Here is a 15,400-nt window from a genome sequence, read left to right as displayed (position 1 = left end):
AGATGCCATCAGGGCCAGCTGCTTTCCATGCATTTACCCTGTAAAGGGTAGCACACACTTCATAGGTGGAGAGTGTGAGTGGCTGCTCACCTGGCAATAGCTCTGCTTTGAGCATAAGCTCTATGTTCCCCTTTTCAAAATGAACATAGAAAAGGTTGAACTGGTTGGAGAGCTGGTTGGAGTGGCCCTGCTGGGTGGTTTAAGGTCAGTGATAGCCTGAATCCCATGCCACATGTCTCGGGGGTCAGCAGAGTTGAAGTGCTGCTCAATCCACTGTTTGTGTACATTTGGCTTTGCAGATTCCCTCTTCAGATTGGCTCTGGCGACGCTGTAGGCCTCCCGATCTCCAGACCTAAAGGCTGTGTTGTGTGCTTTAAGCAGAAGGCAGACATTTCGGTTCAAAAAAGGCTCCCTGTTGGAATTTTGAAAGAACAGATCTTAAATGGCAATGATTAAAATCCCCAGTGACAGTAAAGGCTCCATCATGATGCACTGTCTGCATTTTGCATTATCAGCACTGAGTTCTTTCATGGCTGTGCTAGCCTTAGCGTACGCAGCATATGCTATCACAACACCACATGTAAACTCATTTAGTAAATAAAGGGTCTGCACGTATACTTATACACTTATATAAACAGGTATTCCAAATTAGCAGGGTATTTGGTCAAAGATGAAAACTATGTTCAAAACAGAGTTTGTGCAGATGTGACCAATATCCTACTTTGTGTTCAATTATTTTCTATGGACAGCTGTGGTTTAGAGCCTTTGCATGGGTTGTTACCAACGTTTGGTGAAAATTTCATGTCAGTAGTGCCTTTAGAAATATATTTACTGGAAAAAAATGGTGACATGTTCAATACCCATTTTACCTCCTGCAACAAATGCAAATTACTATTAGCAGTAAAAAAAAGTCGGGTCTGTCCTTGAGCAAGTAACTATTCAAAAGTACAAAAACATGCTGGACAAGGTTGAAAGTTTGGCAAATGCTGTAAATATGAGTGGACTGCAGTTTAGCAAAAATATATGCAACCATAAGATGTTTCTTTAAAAAAAATTTATAATAAAAATTAAGTAAATATTTAAATGTTTTTGCACACTTGAAAAGTGGTGGGTCACAAGTCTAAGCTTTTTTTATTAACTAGATTTCTTCATCTAGGAAATTAAAACTGATATTCTCATCAGTCATGTCATTCATTTTGGTCTCAGACCCACATGTCTATAGTGTATAATAGAGGTCGACCTCCGATTAATCTGCACCGAAGTATGATTGCAGGAACTAATCACATAATCTATCTACAGTGGGTACGGAAAGTATTCAGACCCCCTTAAATTTTTCACTCTTTGTTATATTGCAGCCATTTGCTAAAATCATTTAGGTTCATTCTTCTTCCTCATGAATGTACACACAGCACCCCATACTGACAGAAAAACACAGAATTGTTGACATTGTTGCAGATTTATTAAAAAAGAAAAACTGAAATATCACATGTTCCTAAGTATTCAGACCCTTTGCTCAGTATTTAGTAGAAGCCCCCTTTTGATCTAATACAGCCAGGAGTCTTTTTGCGAAAGATGCAACAAGTCTTTCACACCTGGATTTGGGGATCCTCTGCCATTCCTCCTTGCAGGTCCTCTCCAGTTCTGTCAGGTTGGATGGTAAACGTTGGTGGACAGCCATTTTTAGGTCTCTCCAGAGATGCTCAATTGGGTTTAAGTCAGGGCTCTGGCTGGGCCATTCAAGAACAGTCGTTGTTGTGAAGCCACTCCTTTGTTATTTTAGCTGTGTGCTTAGGGTCATTGTCTTGTTGGAAGGTAAACCTTCGGCCCAGTCTGAGGTCCAGAGCACTCTGGATAAGGTTTTTGTCCAGGATATCCCTGTACTTGGCCGCATTCATCTTTCCCTCGATTGCAACCAGTCGTCCTGTCCCTGCAGCTGAAAAACACCCCCACAGCATGATGCTGCCACCACCATGCTTCACTGTTGGGACTGTATTGGACAGGTGATGAGCAGTGCCTGGTTTTCTCCACACATACCGCTTAAAATTGGGGCCAAAAAGTTCTATTTTGGTCTCATCAGACCAGAGAATCTTATTTCTCACCATCTTGGAGTCCTTCAGGTGTTTTTTAGCAAACTCCATGCGGGCTTTCATGTGTCTTACACTGAGGAGAGGCTTCCGTCGGGCCACTCGACTGGTGGAGGGCTGCAGTGATGGTTGACTTTCTACAACTTTTTCCCATCTCCTGACTGCATCTCTGGAGCTCAGCCACAGTGATCTTTGGGTTCTTCTTTACCTCTCTCACCAAGGCTCTTCTCCCCCGATAGCTCAGTTTGGCCGGATGGCCAGCTCTAGGAAGGGTTCTGGTCGTCCCAAACGTCTTCCGTTTGAGGATTATGGAGGCCACTGTGCTCTTAGGAACCTTAAGTGCAGCAGAAATCTTTTTGTAACCTTGGCCAGGTCTGTGCCTTGCCACAATTCTGTCTCTGAGCTCTTCAGGCTTTTCCTTTGACCTCATGATTCTCATTTGCTCTTACATGCATTGTGATCTGGAAGGTTCTATATAGACAGGTGTGTGGCTTTCCTAATCAAGTCCAATCAGTATAATCAAACAAAACTAGACTCAAATGAAGGTGTAGAACCATCTCAAGGATGATCAGAAGAAATAGAAAGCACCTGAGTTAAATATATGAGTGTCACAGCAAAGGGTCTGAATACTTAGGACCATGTGAGATTTCAGTTTTTCTTTTTTAATAAATCTGCAACAATGTCAACAATTCTGTGTTTTTCTGTCAGTATGGGGAGCTGTGTGTACATTCATAAGGAAGAAGAATGAACTTAAATGATTTTAGCAAATGGCTGCAATATAACAAAGAGTGAAAAATGTAAGGGGGTCTGAATACTTTCCGTACCCACTGTATACTGTACTGAGTTTTTCTGGCCTGTGGTTTGTTGCCATTACGACAGCGGCCCCTATAGGAGAATCACTGACGCCATGTGCTGTTTGTTTCATTCCCTGCCCTTTCCTATCTTGTGTCAACAGCTTCCTGCAGATTTTGGCAAGGTGCAGTTGACAGAGCACCCACATCCACTGGTGATGCCAGTCCCACCCAGTCAATCAGGTTGCAGCATCGCCAGTGATTCAGCAAGCAGTAGCTTTTCAGATAGCTATCATGTAATGTCTTGTTTTATTAATATACTTTTTACATTATCAGAATGATATACTACAGTGCTTCAAGATTTTTTTTCCAGAATTGTCCTGCAGTTTCTATTCTTGTGAATGAAGTGAAAGCTAAAGTGTAACATTGCGGCATTTAAGCATGTCATATTTTTTTTTACTTGTTTTTAAAAAGACCTGTCATTTAAAGTATTTTTTATAATTTTAGGCCACAGAGAGTGAAGTTGGTGACATGGATCTATCCCGGCTCCCAGAGGCACCTGTGGATTCGGATGACGAGTATGATGAAGATGAAGAGCTTGAGCATGCCACAGACACACTCCTTGGTCGAGATGTGGTGAGAGAGAGTTTAGAGAAGAAACCAACTGAGCGCAATGATGATGACATTGGTTAGCCTTTCTTCTGTAAAAGTAATAATTAAATAATAAAGGTCTGGCTTGGTATGCATAAATCCTCTGTAGTTTTAAACTACACTTAGTGATGCACCAAATGTTGTTTTTAAATATAAATAATTGCAAACTTTAAACTTTACTGAATATTTAGAATTGCTGGATCGACATGGGACAATGGGTGTGCTAAGGGTGCACCCATAACTTTCAGGATAAGTCAATAAGAATTTATTAAAAATAAACATATTTCCTGGTGACACAAAGAATATAAATAATACATTTTCCTTATTATATGTACTGTCCACATATCCCCAACATAGTTTCTCTTTTCTCTTATCTGTCTTGCTTTTGTACAAGAATAGTGGAAATCACATTAAAATCAGCTATCCCATTTTTGTGAGAAAGTGGAAATAATCCCACTATAGACCTCTGCCTGACTACAACTGCAGATGTAAAAAGACAATTATGTATTAATAATAACAATAATAATTAATTTAATGTGATGATCTGGACACTGTTTGGAAGTCAGAGTCTTGGCATTTATATTTTAATTTGACATGTACATCCCTTATAATGGTATTCCCAAATGGCAGTTGCCTCTTTCAACAGGATAATGCTCCCTGCCACAATTATTTAGGACTGGTTTAAAGAAATGATAGAAATAACATGAAAGGTTTTGCCCCCAAATTTCCCATCTCAATCTGGTCAAGCATCTATTGGATGTGGTGGACAAAAAAAAAGTTTAATTCATGGAGGTCATATTAGGGACCTACACAAAATTAGACTACTGGTTGTAATGTTATGACGTGTGTGTGTGTGCGTGTGTGTGTGCGTGTGTGTGTGTGCGTGTGTGTGTGTGCGTGTGTGTGTGTGTGTCTGTATATAATGGATAATTATTAGATAGTAATAGTTATTTGGTTTCAGATCATTTTATTTTCTTTATAATACCTATATTAATAAGATTTGTTCTCAGAATTGTTTTTGCCTGCATTGTTTGGCAAGAATTTATTTGGACTATGTTTAAGTTTAATTCAAAGAACATTTATGCATATCAGCCAGTGTCATAAATTGTTCCTTTTAAAATAATATTCTTAAGCTGCCTAGCAATTACAAATATCTCTCTCTCTCTCTCTCTCTCTCTCTCTCTCTCTCTCTCTCTCTCTCTCTTTTTGTTCTTCTCCAGAGCTGCTTCTTGAGTTCATGCAGCAGCTGCCAGCATTTACCAACATGACCATGTCAGTGAGGAGAGAGCTGTGTACAGTCATGGTCTTCGAGGTTATAGAACATGCTGGCACCATCATCCTATATGACAAACAGGAGGTAAACAAACATTATATTGCTAGTTATGTGCGTACTTGTGATTCTGTTAATACCATATAACTGCTAGAGTTGGTGAATTCACGAGTTTCTTCTTTTGCTAAATTTTTTCAGCTGTGAGATGTTTAAGGTGTTTCTTGCATGTACAGCCCATTTCTAGTCACCCCACAGGATCTCAGTGGGAATAGGATCTGAGCTTTGACTCAGCCATTTTTGGACTCTACATTTCTAAGTTTCTATTTTTTTTCTTAATTTCTAGTTTTCTAAGCCAGTCCTTGGTGGTTTTGCTGGTATTTTTTGGGCCAATGCCATGTTGCAGGGTCCAGTTCTGCTTTAGATTTGTTTTTTACAAATAGAATTCATGATGGATTCTATGATGGCTTATTTTAAATGCTTTTGAAATCTTTTTGAAATCCTTTATCAGTCTTATACACTATTACAATCTTCTTTCTGAATCTTACCATGGGGTTTACCCTCACTTCATCAGTAAGGAGCACACAAAACTAAATATCTAAGGTTTAAATAGGGCAAGCTCCCTTCAAAAATCTTTAACGATGTTCTAATCATGTGTACCTGTGAAAACACAAGATGTGAAACACCTGTGTTAGCCATTTTAAGGGGAATAAATGTTGAGATGTCCTAATTTATTCCTCACCAGAAATATTTTTTTTAAGTACATTTTACAGAAAGTTTTAAAGTATTTTCTTCAGTTTGAATTGTTTAGTTAGTATATAACTCGAATCTCTCAGTATTAGCCTTCAGCGCCGTGCCAGAGCGACCGATATACCATTGTTTGGAGGTGTTAATATTTAACAATAGATTCAATAAAAAGGGACAAGAGTAACCATGACTAGCTATAAATCATTCTAAAGGTCTAAACTTCAAGCAGCGATTTTAGATCACTGTTTTTCAATGAAAAACGTATAACGAATGTATTTGCTGAATTTGTGTAAGCAGTACACACAAACAACATGCATAAAAAAATGCAGTACTTACAAATTTATTGTAATAACGAGTCACATCCGAAACAAATTCGCTTTATTTAGAAAGATAAGGCTCCACTGAACAATATGCCATTAAGCATTTTTGCTCCAATCAAACAATAGTGTTGTAATTTAGATCAGTGGTCACGGTCAATTGGTACCGGGCCGCACAGAAAGAATACATAACTTACATTATTTCCATTTTATTTATTATCTGATTTTGAACGATGTTTTATTTTGGAAAATTACCACCACATCTGTCTATGACTCACTCTTGATGCATGTCATGATGCCTCGGTCACATGTCTTACCTCCATCCTCTACCTTTTTAAAGGGGCTGCTCCGGCCAGGTAACACATAATACATTACCGCTAAATTGAAACCCCCAAGCTAGCAAAATAAACAAAAAACAACACAGTGGATTCACGTTTATTATTATATTAAAAAAATACCAGTTATATTTATTTTGTTATATTTATCCGCCACACCTTAAAAGCCGGTCCGTGAAAATATTGTCTGACATTAAACCTTTCCGTGGCGCAAAAAAGGTTGGGGACCACTGATTTAGATGTTTATTCTTTTGTTTACGTCACAGAACTTCGATTGTTGTATTGTTTGTATATGTTCCATTATAACTTTCGCATACAAAACGCCATCTTTAGTGGTAAAAAACCAAATATGGCTGGTAGAATATAATGTTACAAAACAAATAAGACCACCCACTAACAAAAAATTATAATAAATAAAAAACATTTTAAACACTGTAAAAGCGGCGGAATCTCGGGCTTGAGTCTGCACTCTATAGGCAGGTGTCATGTTTTTTTTTTTTTATGCACCACCATCATTTCAAACCTTTTATTTCCAGCGAGTAGCATTATGAAAACAAAATGATTGATGAAAAAAGTAGCCATTAAATGCAGGATTTTAACGATATATGGGAGGATTTTATTCCACATGAGTTCTCATTTTTATTACACTTTAGAAACTCTTAGTGGTCAAAGCAGCACTCGTGCACTGTGAAACACCAGGAAGTGGATACAGTTCTCGATTATGCACAAACAGCTGTTTCCAGCTCGTGCTAACTGGACTTTGTTTACAAAAAAGAAAAAAGAAAAAGAAAAAAAATTTGCAGTCAAAAAAGTTGTTTTATCTGAGATTTGCACAAAGCAGTGATGAGGAAAATATTTGTGGGGGCGGTGTAATAGTAACAGAGGCTTGGAGATCTGCATAGGGATGGTAAATCTGAGCCTATTTTACATCTGTAAGTTACAATATATCTTCCTTTACAGTTTTATACGATGTTTTACTTTTTATTACCTGTTTGTTTTTATAAGAGAAATGCTTGAAAAGTGCATGTGCGCGTGTGTGAGAATTGTTGGGATTGGAATGGCCAGACATCAATATGAATGGCCATGACTTTAAAACAATATCTTGTCTGGCTGCCTAGCCATCAATATGAATGTCAAATCAATATCAATATCAAAACAGGTATAACAAAAGACTTTAATAGTCAGCAATTTATTTTTATGCAGCCTGTGTAAATAGAGTATAAATGGCCACCTGAGTTTAGCAGGTTGCGCTCAAACAGGGTAGGGAGAAAAGGATCAGACATGGTCTCAGATAAATGTTTGTAGGAATCTCATTTGTCATGAAAATCCTTATACAATTTGAAATATAAACTGATGAGACATGTGGCTTTTAACCCAGTAATTTTCTGGATTGGTTTCAGGACTGATTTAATGTATTTATATATGAAGGAATAAAAATGTTCAATGCAGAAAATGTATATTCATGGTACTTCATCATCTATATCTTCTTTTTTTCTTTTTGAGCAATATTAACTTTGAATAAGACAACAACACAACAACAAAGCTCAAAGTGTCTTTTTTTCAAAGATATTTAAATTGTGTATGTAGCCCACTTTTATCAGGAACTGTTAACATTTAAAGTTAGGTAGGGCATTTTTAGCTGTGAGTCCCAAAATCTGTGGGGAAAGGCTAACAGGTTAAAAGAGTAATTAAAGTCAGGTGTTTTAAATAAGATGATGACAATCAGGCATGAGTTTAGCAGGACCTTCTGTGTTTCAATAGCATGAGTTTATTCAAGGTTCATGTTTAAGTATTGACACACAGTTTTATCGAAGTGGGCATGGCAGATCAAACTAAAGTTTGCTCACATATTGCTCTGCAAGACCATTCACTACCATAATTTATGCACAATTGTATTTTATAACCAATGCAAGATGTTTTTGGGAGCTTATGTAAAGTGTCTGAGATAGAAGTGATGACATTAGACAATAACAGCAGACAGACAGTAAAAAATTAAAATAATTCAACCTTGAGGTAACATAAACAAGAACTATTTTTCTGCATTATGTAGCAACATCATATTTATTAATTTATTAATATTTTAAGATGAATGAATGCTATGTGAGCAATATTATATATATATATATATATATATATATATATATATATATATATATATATATATATATATATATATATATATATATATATGACCTTCACAAGAAAGACAGGAGACAATAATAATAAGATCTTTTACTGCTGCACATGATGAGTCAGAAAGATAATCCAGAGATAATATGTATTTATATAATGTAAATGCAACACCATCTCTTCTGCCAGTTAGATGAGGGCTGATGTTGTAAAGGGTGCCCACCCAATGGCCCAACGACGGAATCCACTGGTGTGGGTGAAGGTATGCTGCGTGTTGGAATAAAAAATAAATAAATAAATAAAAATAGATTGCATATTGTTATATTAATCCAATTTTAACCTCTAATCTGACTCCAATTTATAATAAAGATTTAACTTGAATATCTCTAATTCAAGCTGATCACCTTATTAGTTGTACTACTTCTTTAATTTTAGTAGATTATTCTAAGCATTCTGTCTTTTCATTTATTCATTTATTATAGTCTTCCCGTGGGCTCACCACCTGCAGGAGGGACCGTAAGGGACGGTGCTGTGAGGATTGGGCAGCAGTCGAAGGCGGGGGCCTGCTTAGACTGCTGCCCCCGCGACCCGAATTACGGATAAGCGGGAGAAAATGAATGAATGAATGAATGAATTTATTATAGTCCTGGAGTCACTTAGAACCTTGTGCTCGGCTAACTATACCTGCTCACGGAGGCAGATTGGTCAATCCAAATCTTCAGTCAGAGGACATAACGGTAAACTAATATTCATTGATTTAGTTACTTGGTCATAACTTGCTAAGTCAGTGATAGCCGCTACACAAGCTCACGGACACAAACTTGCCAGACTGTCCCTTAGTCAGAGGATATAACGGTAAACTAATATTCTTTAAGTAGACCTCCAATGCTTGCTCATGCATAAAGAATACTGTATTTAGTCACTTAGTGATAGCTTGCTAAAGTCAGAGATAGTCGGGAATCAGAAGGTCTCAGACGTTGTGCTTTATGCTCCATCCGTTCATGAGTCTTCAGTTTGTACTATCCTGGTCACAGATTTGCGGTAACGCCAGACTACATAATCAACTAGATGATTTCAGGAAATGTCAGAGTTAATCAAGAATTTTACATTTATTTGCCAGGAAATAATCAATAAACAAATGTCATATCTAAAACAAATAATAGAAGAAAGTTATATAACATGATCAACATTAAACCAAATAATTTAGCAATGCAGTTTACTAAAGAATTGTTAAAGAATCACTATACCTGGCAATAGAGACACACAGAGACTATGTGGGAAGTTCTGACTATCGAATGCTTCCCTGAGTGTTTCGCCAAATTTTCTTAAATACCCAAACCATCTTAAACACTTGTAAATTCAAAGTGATAAAGCTTTGCACACCCTTTCTTGGGACAGGATGTGACCTAAAAACCAAATGTCACCTAGACCACCTGGTAAGGATCTTCTCTGGGGCAAACTTTATGTCAGTAGGACAGAATTTCCCCAAACCTGGGGTCTGTTCTACTGATATGGGACTGAAATCATATTTTCAATCACACCAAGACCTTTAAAATGATACTAAACATGTGAAGGTAAAATGTATACATTATTACATTATGCAAGTAAAGTAGCTTTAATTCCGGGACATTCTCAGTCACCTTTTCATGATCCGGCAATCCCCCCAGGGGGGGGGGAAGAGGGGGGCTCAAGAATGATTGACTGGGCAGCTGAACAAATGGCTTTCTCTCCTCAGATCAAAGAGATCCTCTCCACAGATTAGAAGGTTTATTGTTTTGTTGCATGGTAGTTCTCGGGGTCTGGTCTCATGAAATTGCATGGCAGTTCTTGGGGTCTGGTACCATGAACAGATCTGACCATCCTTACAATGTATACCACTATACCCAGGAGGATTTCACCAGTACATTCAACTCCTGATCAGTAATATTTTCAATTATAATTATCATCTCTTTATTTAACAGTCCTACCTTCAGATCAAAGGTGCTGGCTCTGCATTCACTCTAAATTTAATGTTAATTAAGTTGCTAAAACAAATTTTCTGGGAATGTCCTCATTTTGGTTTTGCTTAGGGAACGGACGCAGTCTTGTTGTTGTGGACCCTGAGTAATGACTCCATGCAACTATTACAGACAATAAGTTTTTTTGCTCCTGACCTGGTCTTTGATTGACCAGACAAGTAAGAAATTACTGAAGTACAACAAGTGTACCATGTCTCAAACAAAAATAATTTATAAGGACCTTCAAAAAGAGTTATTAATGCTTGCTTCAACCAGTGATATTAACCAATAATCACTGAGTTATGACAGGTTTTGTAAAAATCAATAGGTAAAAATTCTTTCAAGCTATTGTGCAAGATTATTAATGGCTTTTAAAAGTTATTGTGACTCAAGGGGTCACAGTTTTTTTACTTAACTGGCAAAAGGTTCTCATATCTTTTTTGACTAAGATTTATTATTGAATAATTTTGCTCTAAAAGTCAAAATTATAGTGCTTTTTCATAATTATTTTGTTTGGGTTAATTATTATCTAGTTTTAGAAAGATCACATCAGGTTGTTGGAGAAGTAAAGAAAAGAGTGTGGCATGGTGGAGAAGATTAAAGAAGTGATTTGTTATTAAATGGTGTCTAAGTAAAGAGTAAAAAGGAATGTTTATAGGACTGTTGTGAGACTTGCTATGCTGTATGGTTTAGAGACAGTGGCATTTGAAAGAAATACAGGAGGTGAGTTGGAGGTAGCAGAGCTGAAGATGCTGAGATTTAATTTGAGACTAACGAGGATGGACAGGATTAGAAATGAGTATATTAGAGGGACAGTGCATGTAGGACATTTTGGAGACAAGGTGAGGGAAGCGGGAGTGAGATGGTTTGGACATGTGCAGAGAAGGGACATGGGGTATATCGGTAGAAAAATGCAGAAGGCGGCCAAGAAGGAGGTTTATTGATGTGGTGAGGGAAGACATGCAGTTAGTTGGTTTGAAAAGAGGCAGATGTAGAGGACAGAGTCGTGTGGAGACAGATGATCCGCTGTGGGGACCCCTAACAGGAGCAGCTGGAAGAAGTAGAAGAATGGTCACATCAGGTCAAATGTATGCAGCACAACAGAAAATAATAATGGTTTTACAACCTTTCTAGCAGCTCAATAACATGAAAAAGGGGCAAAAAAAATTTAAAGCTCAAGTAGTGAGTAGGGGAAAAAAAAAAATATATATATATATATATATATATATATATATATATATATATATATATATATATATATATATATATATATATATATATATATATATATATATATATATAAAATGTAATTATTACAACAGTAGCTTCTTCGAAGGCCAAGGCTTGACATCCTTTCTTACCATGAAACCATGATGATTGTTTTAGAGCAAAAAACTGGCCTTAAATATCAGCTTTTAAAAATCATTATCATGATTATATCATAATCATGAATATTTCTGTGTGCTGCATTAGTAATAACTGGCTGCTAATTACTCACTTGATTATGGTAATAAGAAGAGTGTACTTTTTTTTCTCACCTAGTTCCTAAATGTTGAGGTTTTTAAAGTGTGAGAATGACTTTATATTGAAATCATTTTTTTTTTATGTTTTTATGTGGTCAATGACTCAAAAAGCTTTTTAAAAAAAACATTCCAAGTGTGTGTTTGTGTGTTATTTGTATTGTTCACAAGATCTAAAGGCTTTTTATACCAGGTGCACAAATGGCAGATACATAATATGATCAAACATTACAAAAGCATTGACCATTTTATTTTAGAGTCCTTCAGGGTGTAGTAAATTTTTACTACGGTGGCCATCATGAAGAGAATGAGATGAAAAAGTGGTTTGTGAGAATGTAATTGTTTTCTCTTAACTACTCTGTTAAATTTAGCTCCTAAACTTTGGAAAAGCCTTCCTGACACTGTTTGGGGCTGAGACACACTCTCCCAGTTTAAGCACAGATTAAAGACCTATCTTTTTTGCAAGGCCTACACATAGCTCATCACATATCACATCACATATACTTTGTTCTCCAGTACATCTGGTCAGATGCACATTTTCCAATTGTGCTTGTTAATATTATGAACAGCAGCTACGCTAATTCACTCTTCACTGCTCTCTCCCCATCCCGAGGCATCCTGAGGTTGCGCCAGCCCCAGTTGTGTCCCACCTCAAGGAGATTATGGACCTTCAAAGAAGCAACAAAAACAAACATCTGTATAAGACTGTAGAAAGAACATTACTCATAACTACACACTCCGGTGCTCATGGTAGTTCTCACTCCATGGTAGAACTGTTTTGTATTGTTTTAAGATTTATAATGACACTCATTATATCACCCAAATGATGATGGGTTCCCCTTTTGAGTCTGGTTTCTCTCAAGGTTTCTTCTTCAGTCTTGCTCATCAGGGATAAACCCACCTCATACCCTTTAATTCTTAAGTTGTGTAAAGCTGCTTTAAGACAATGTCCATTGTGAAAAGCGCTATAGAAATAAACTTGAACTTGAAAGTCACTCTCACTCTCAGGAGGTTTATGGATGTGGTGAGGGAAGACATGCAGGTAGTTGGGTTGAAAGAGGCAGATGTAGAGGACAGGGGGGTATGGAGACGGATGATCCGCTGTGGCGACCCCTAATAGGAGCAGCCGAAAGAAGAAGAAGACGACGTCATCATTTAGAATATAAATGTCATTATCATAATATTCAGAGGTGTAAAAAGTATTAAATATTCTTATCCAGCAAAAGTAAAATTACTGGTTATAAATCTACTCAAGTAAAAGTAGCCAATTATAGTGTATAGTGCAAAAAAGGACAATGGGATATAATTTACAAATGGCTGTTATTTAAAAGTAAATAATAAATAACCTTTACAAATTGATGTGCAATAACAACTGACCATAATTATGGTCAGTAATTGACCATAATCACTAACAACTGACCATAATTATATTCCCTGCTCATATCTATTTAGTACTGCACAGAACTGTCAGTCATCACCCATCCATCCATCTTCTCCCGCTTATCCGATGCCGGGTCGCGGGGGCAGCAGTCCAAGCAAAGATGCCCAGACTTCCCTCTCCCTAGACACTTCTTCCAGCTCTTCCGGGGGGACACCAAGGCGTTCCCAGGCCAGCCGGGAGACATAGTCTCTCCAGCGTGTCCTAGGTCTTCCCCGGGGTCTCCTCCCAGTGGGACGCGCCCGGAACACCTTCCCAGGAAGGCGTCCAGGAGGCATCCGGAACAGATGCCCGAGCCACCTCAGCTGACCCCTCTCGATGTGGAGGAGCAGCGGATCTACTCTGAGCTCCTCCCGAGTGACTAAGCTTCTCACCCTATCTCTAAGGGATCGCCCAGCCACCCTGCGGAGGAAGCACATTTCGGCCGCCTGTATCCGGGATCTTGTCCTTTCGGTCATGACCCAGAGCTCATGACCATAGGTGAGAGTAGGAACGTAGATTGACCGGTAAATCGAAAGTTTCGCCTTGCGGCTCAGCTCCTTCTTCACCACGACAGACCGGTACATCGACCGCATTACTGCAGAAGCTGCACCGATCCGTCTGTCAATCTCCCGTTCCACCCTTCCCTCACTCGTGAACAAAACCCCAAGATACTTAAACTCCTCCACTTGCGGCAGGAACTCCCCACCAACCTGAAGTGGGCAAGCCACCCTTTTCCGACTGAGGACCATGGCCTCGGATTTGGAGGTGCTGATTCTCATCCCAGCCGCTTCACACTCGGCTGCAAACCGTCCCAGTGCATGCTGAAGGTCCTGGTCTGATGAAGCCAACACGACAACATCATCTGCAAAGAGCAAAGACGAAATCGTGTCGTCACCAAACCGGACACCCTCCGACCCCTGGCTGCGCCTAGAAATTCTGTCCATAAAAATTATGAACAGAACCGGTGACAAAGGGCAGCCCTGCCGGAGTCCAACATGCACCGGGAACAAGTCTGACTTACTGCCGGCAATGCGAACCAAGCTCCTGCTTCGGTCATACAGGGACCGGACAGCCCTTAGTAAAGGGCCCCCGACCCCATACTCCCGGAGCACCCTCCACAGGCCGCCGCGAGGGACACAGTCGAATGCCTTTTCCAAATCCACAAAGCACATGTGGACTGGTTGGGCAAACTCCCATGAACCCTCCAGCACCCTGTAGAGGGTATAGAGCTGGTCCAGTGTTCCACGGCCTGGACGAAAACCACATTGTTCCTCCTGAATCCGAGGTTCTACTATCGGCCGTATTCTCCTCTCCAGTACCCTGGCATAGACTTTCCCAGGTAGGCTGAGAAGTGTGATCCCCCTATAGTTGGAACACACCCTCCGGTCCCCCTTCTTAAAAAGAGGGACCACCACCCCGGTCTGCCATTCCAGAGGCACTGTCCCCGACCGCCACGCGATGCTGCAGAGGCGTGTCAGCCAAGACAGCCCCACAACATCCAGAGACTTGAGGTACTCAGGGCGGATCTCATCCACCCCCGGTGCCCTGCCACCGAGGAGTTTCTTTACTACCTCGGTGACTTCAGCTTGGGTGATGGACGAGTCCGCCTCTGAGCCCTCAGCCTCTGCTTCCTCAATGGAAGACGTGACGGCGGGATTGAGGAGATCCTCGAAGTATTCCTTCCACCGTCCAACGACATCCCCAGTTGAGGTCAACAGCTCCCCACCTCTACTGTAAACAGCATTGGTGGGGCACTGCTTTCCCCTCCTGAGGCGCCGGACGGTTTGCCAGAATCTCTTCGAGGCCAGCCGATAGTCCTTCTCCATGGCCTCACCGAACTCCTCCCAGGCCCGAGTTTTTGCCTCGATAACCACCCGGGCTGCAGTTCGCTTCACCTGCCGGTACCCGTCAGCTGCCTCAGGAGTCCCACAAGCCAACCAGGCCAGGTAGGACTCCTTCAGCTTGACGGCATCCCTTACTTCCGGTTTCCACCACCGGGTTCGGGGATTGCCGCCTCGACAGGCACCGGAGACCTTACTGCCACAGCTCCGAGCGGCCGCTTCGACAATGGAGGTGGAGAACATGGTCCACTCGGACTCAATATCTCCGGCCTCCCTCGGGATCTGGTCAAAGCTCCGCCG

The 15,400-nt window shown here is 39.8% G+C and overlaps 1 protein-coding gene across 8 annotated transcripts in view; it reads left to right on the top strand.

Moving 5' to 3' along the window:
* Positions 1-15,400, top strand: part of rapgef6 (Rap guanine nucleotide exchange factor (GEF) 6) — a 122,429-nt gene that overhangs the window by 40,546 nt on the left and 66,483 nt on the right. For all 8 annotated transcript variants that reach the window (XR_014537318.1, XR_014537319.1, XR_014537320.1 and 5 more), the window contains 3 exons: positions 3,040-3,171; positions 3,383-3,563; positions 4,747-4,883. Coding sequence is in view for 5 of the 8 variants with exons in the window: in XM_083565014.1 (XP_083421140.1) it covers positions 3,040-3,171; positions 3,383-3,563; positions 4,747-4,883 (450 nt within the window). In the remaining 3 variants the exon portion in view is untranslated. The remainder of the gene's footprint in view (positions 1-3,039; positions 3,172-3,382; positions 3,564-4,746; positions 4,884-15,400) is intronic.

This window comes from Silurus aristotelis, assembly GCF_946808225.1.
Source record: "Silurus aristotelis genome assembly, chromosome: 16".
NCBI classification, from domain to species: Eukaryota; Metazoa; Chordata; class Actinopteri; order Siluriformes; family Siluridae; genus Silurus; species Silurus aristotelis.
The sequence above is the reverse complement of the archived record's forward strand: the minus strand, read 5'-3'. Positions and strand labels throughout refer to the sequence as shown.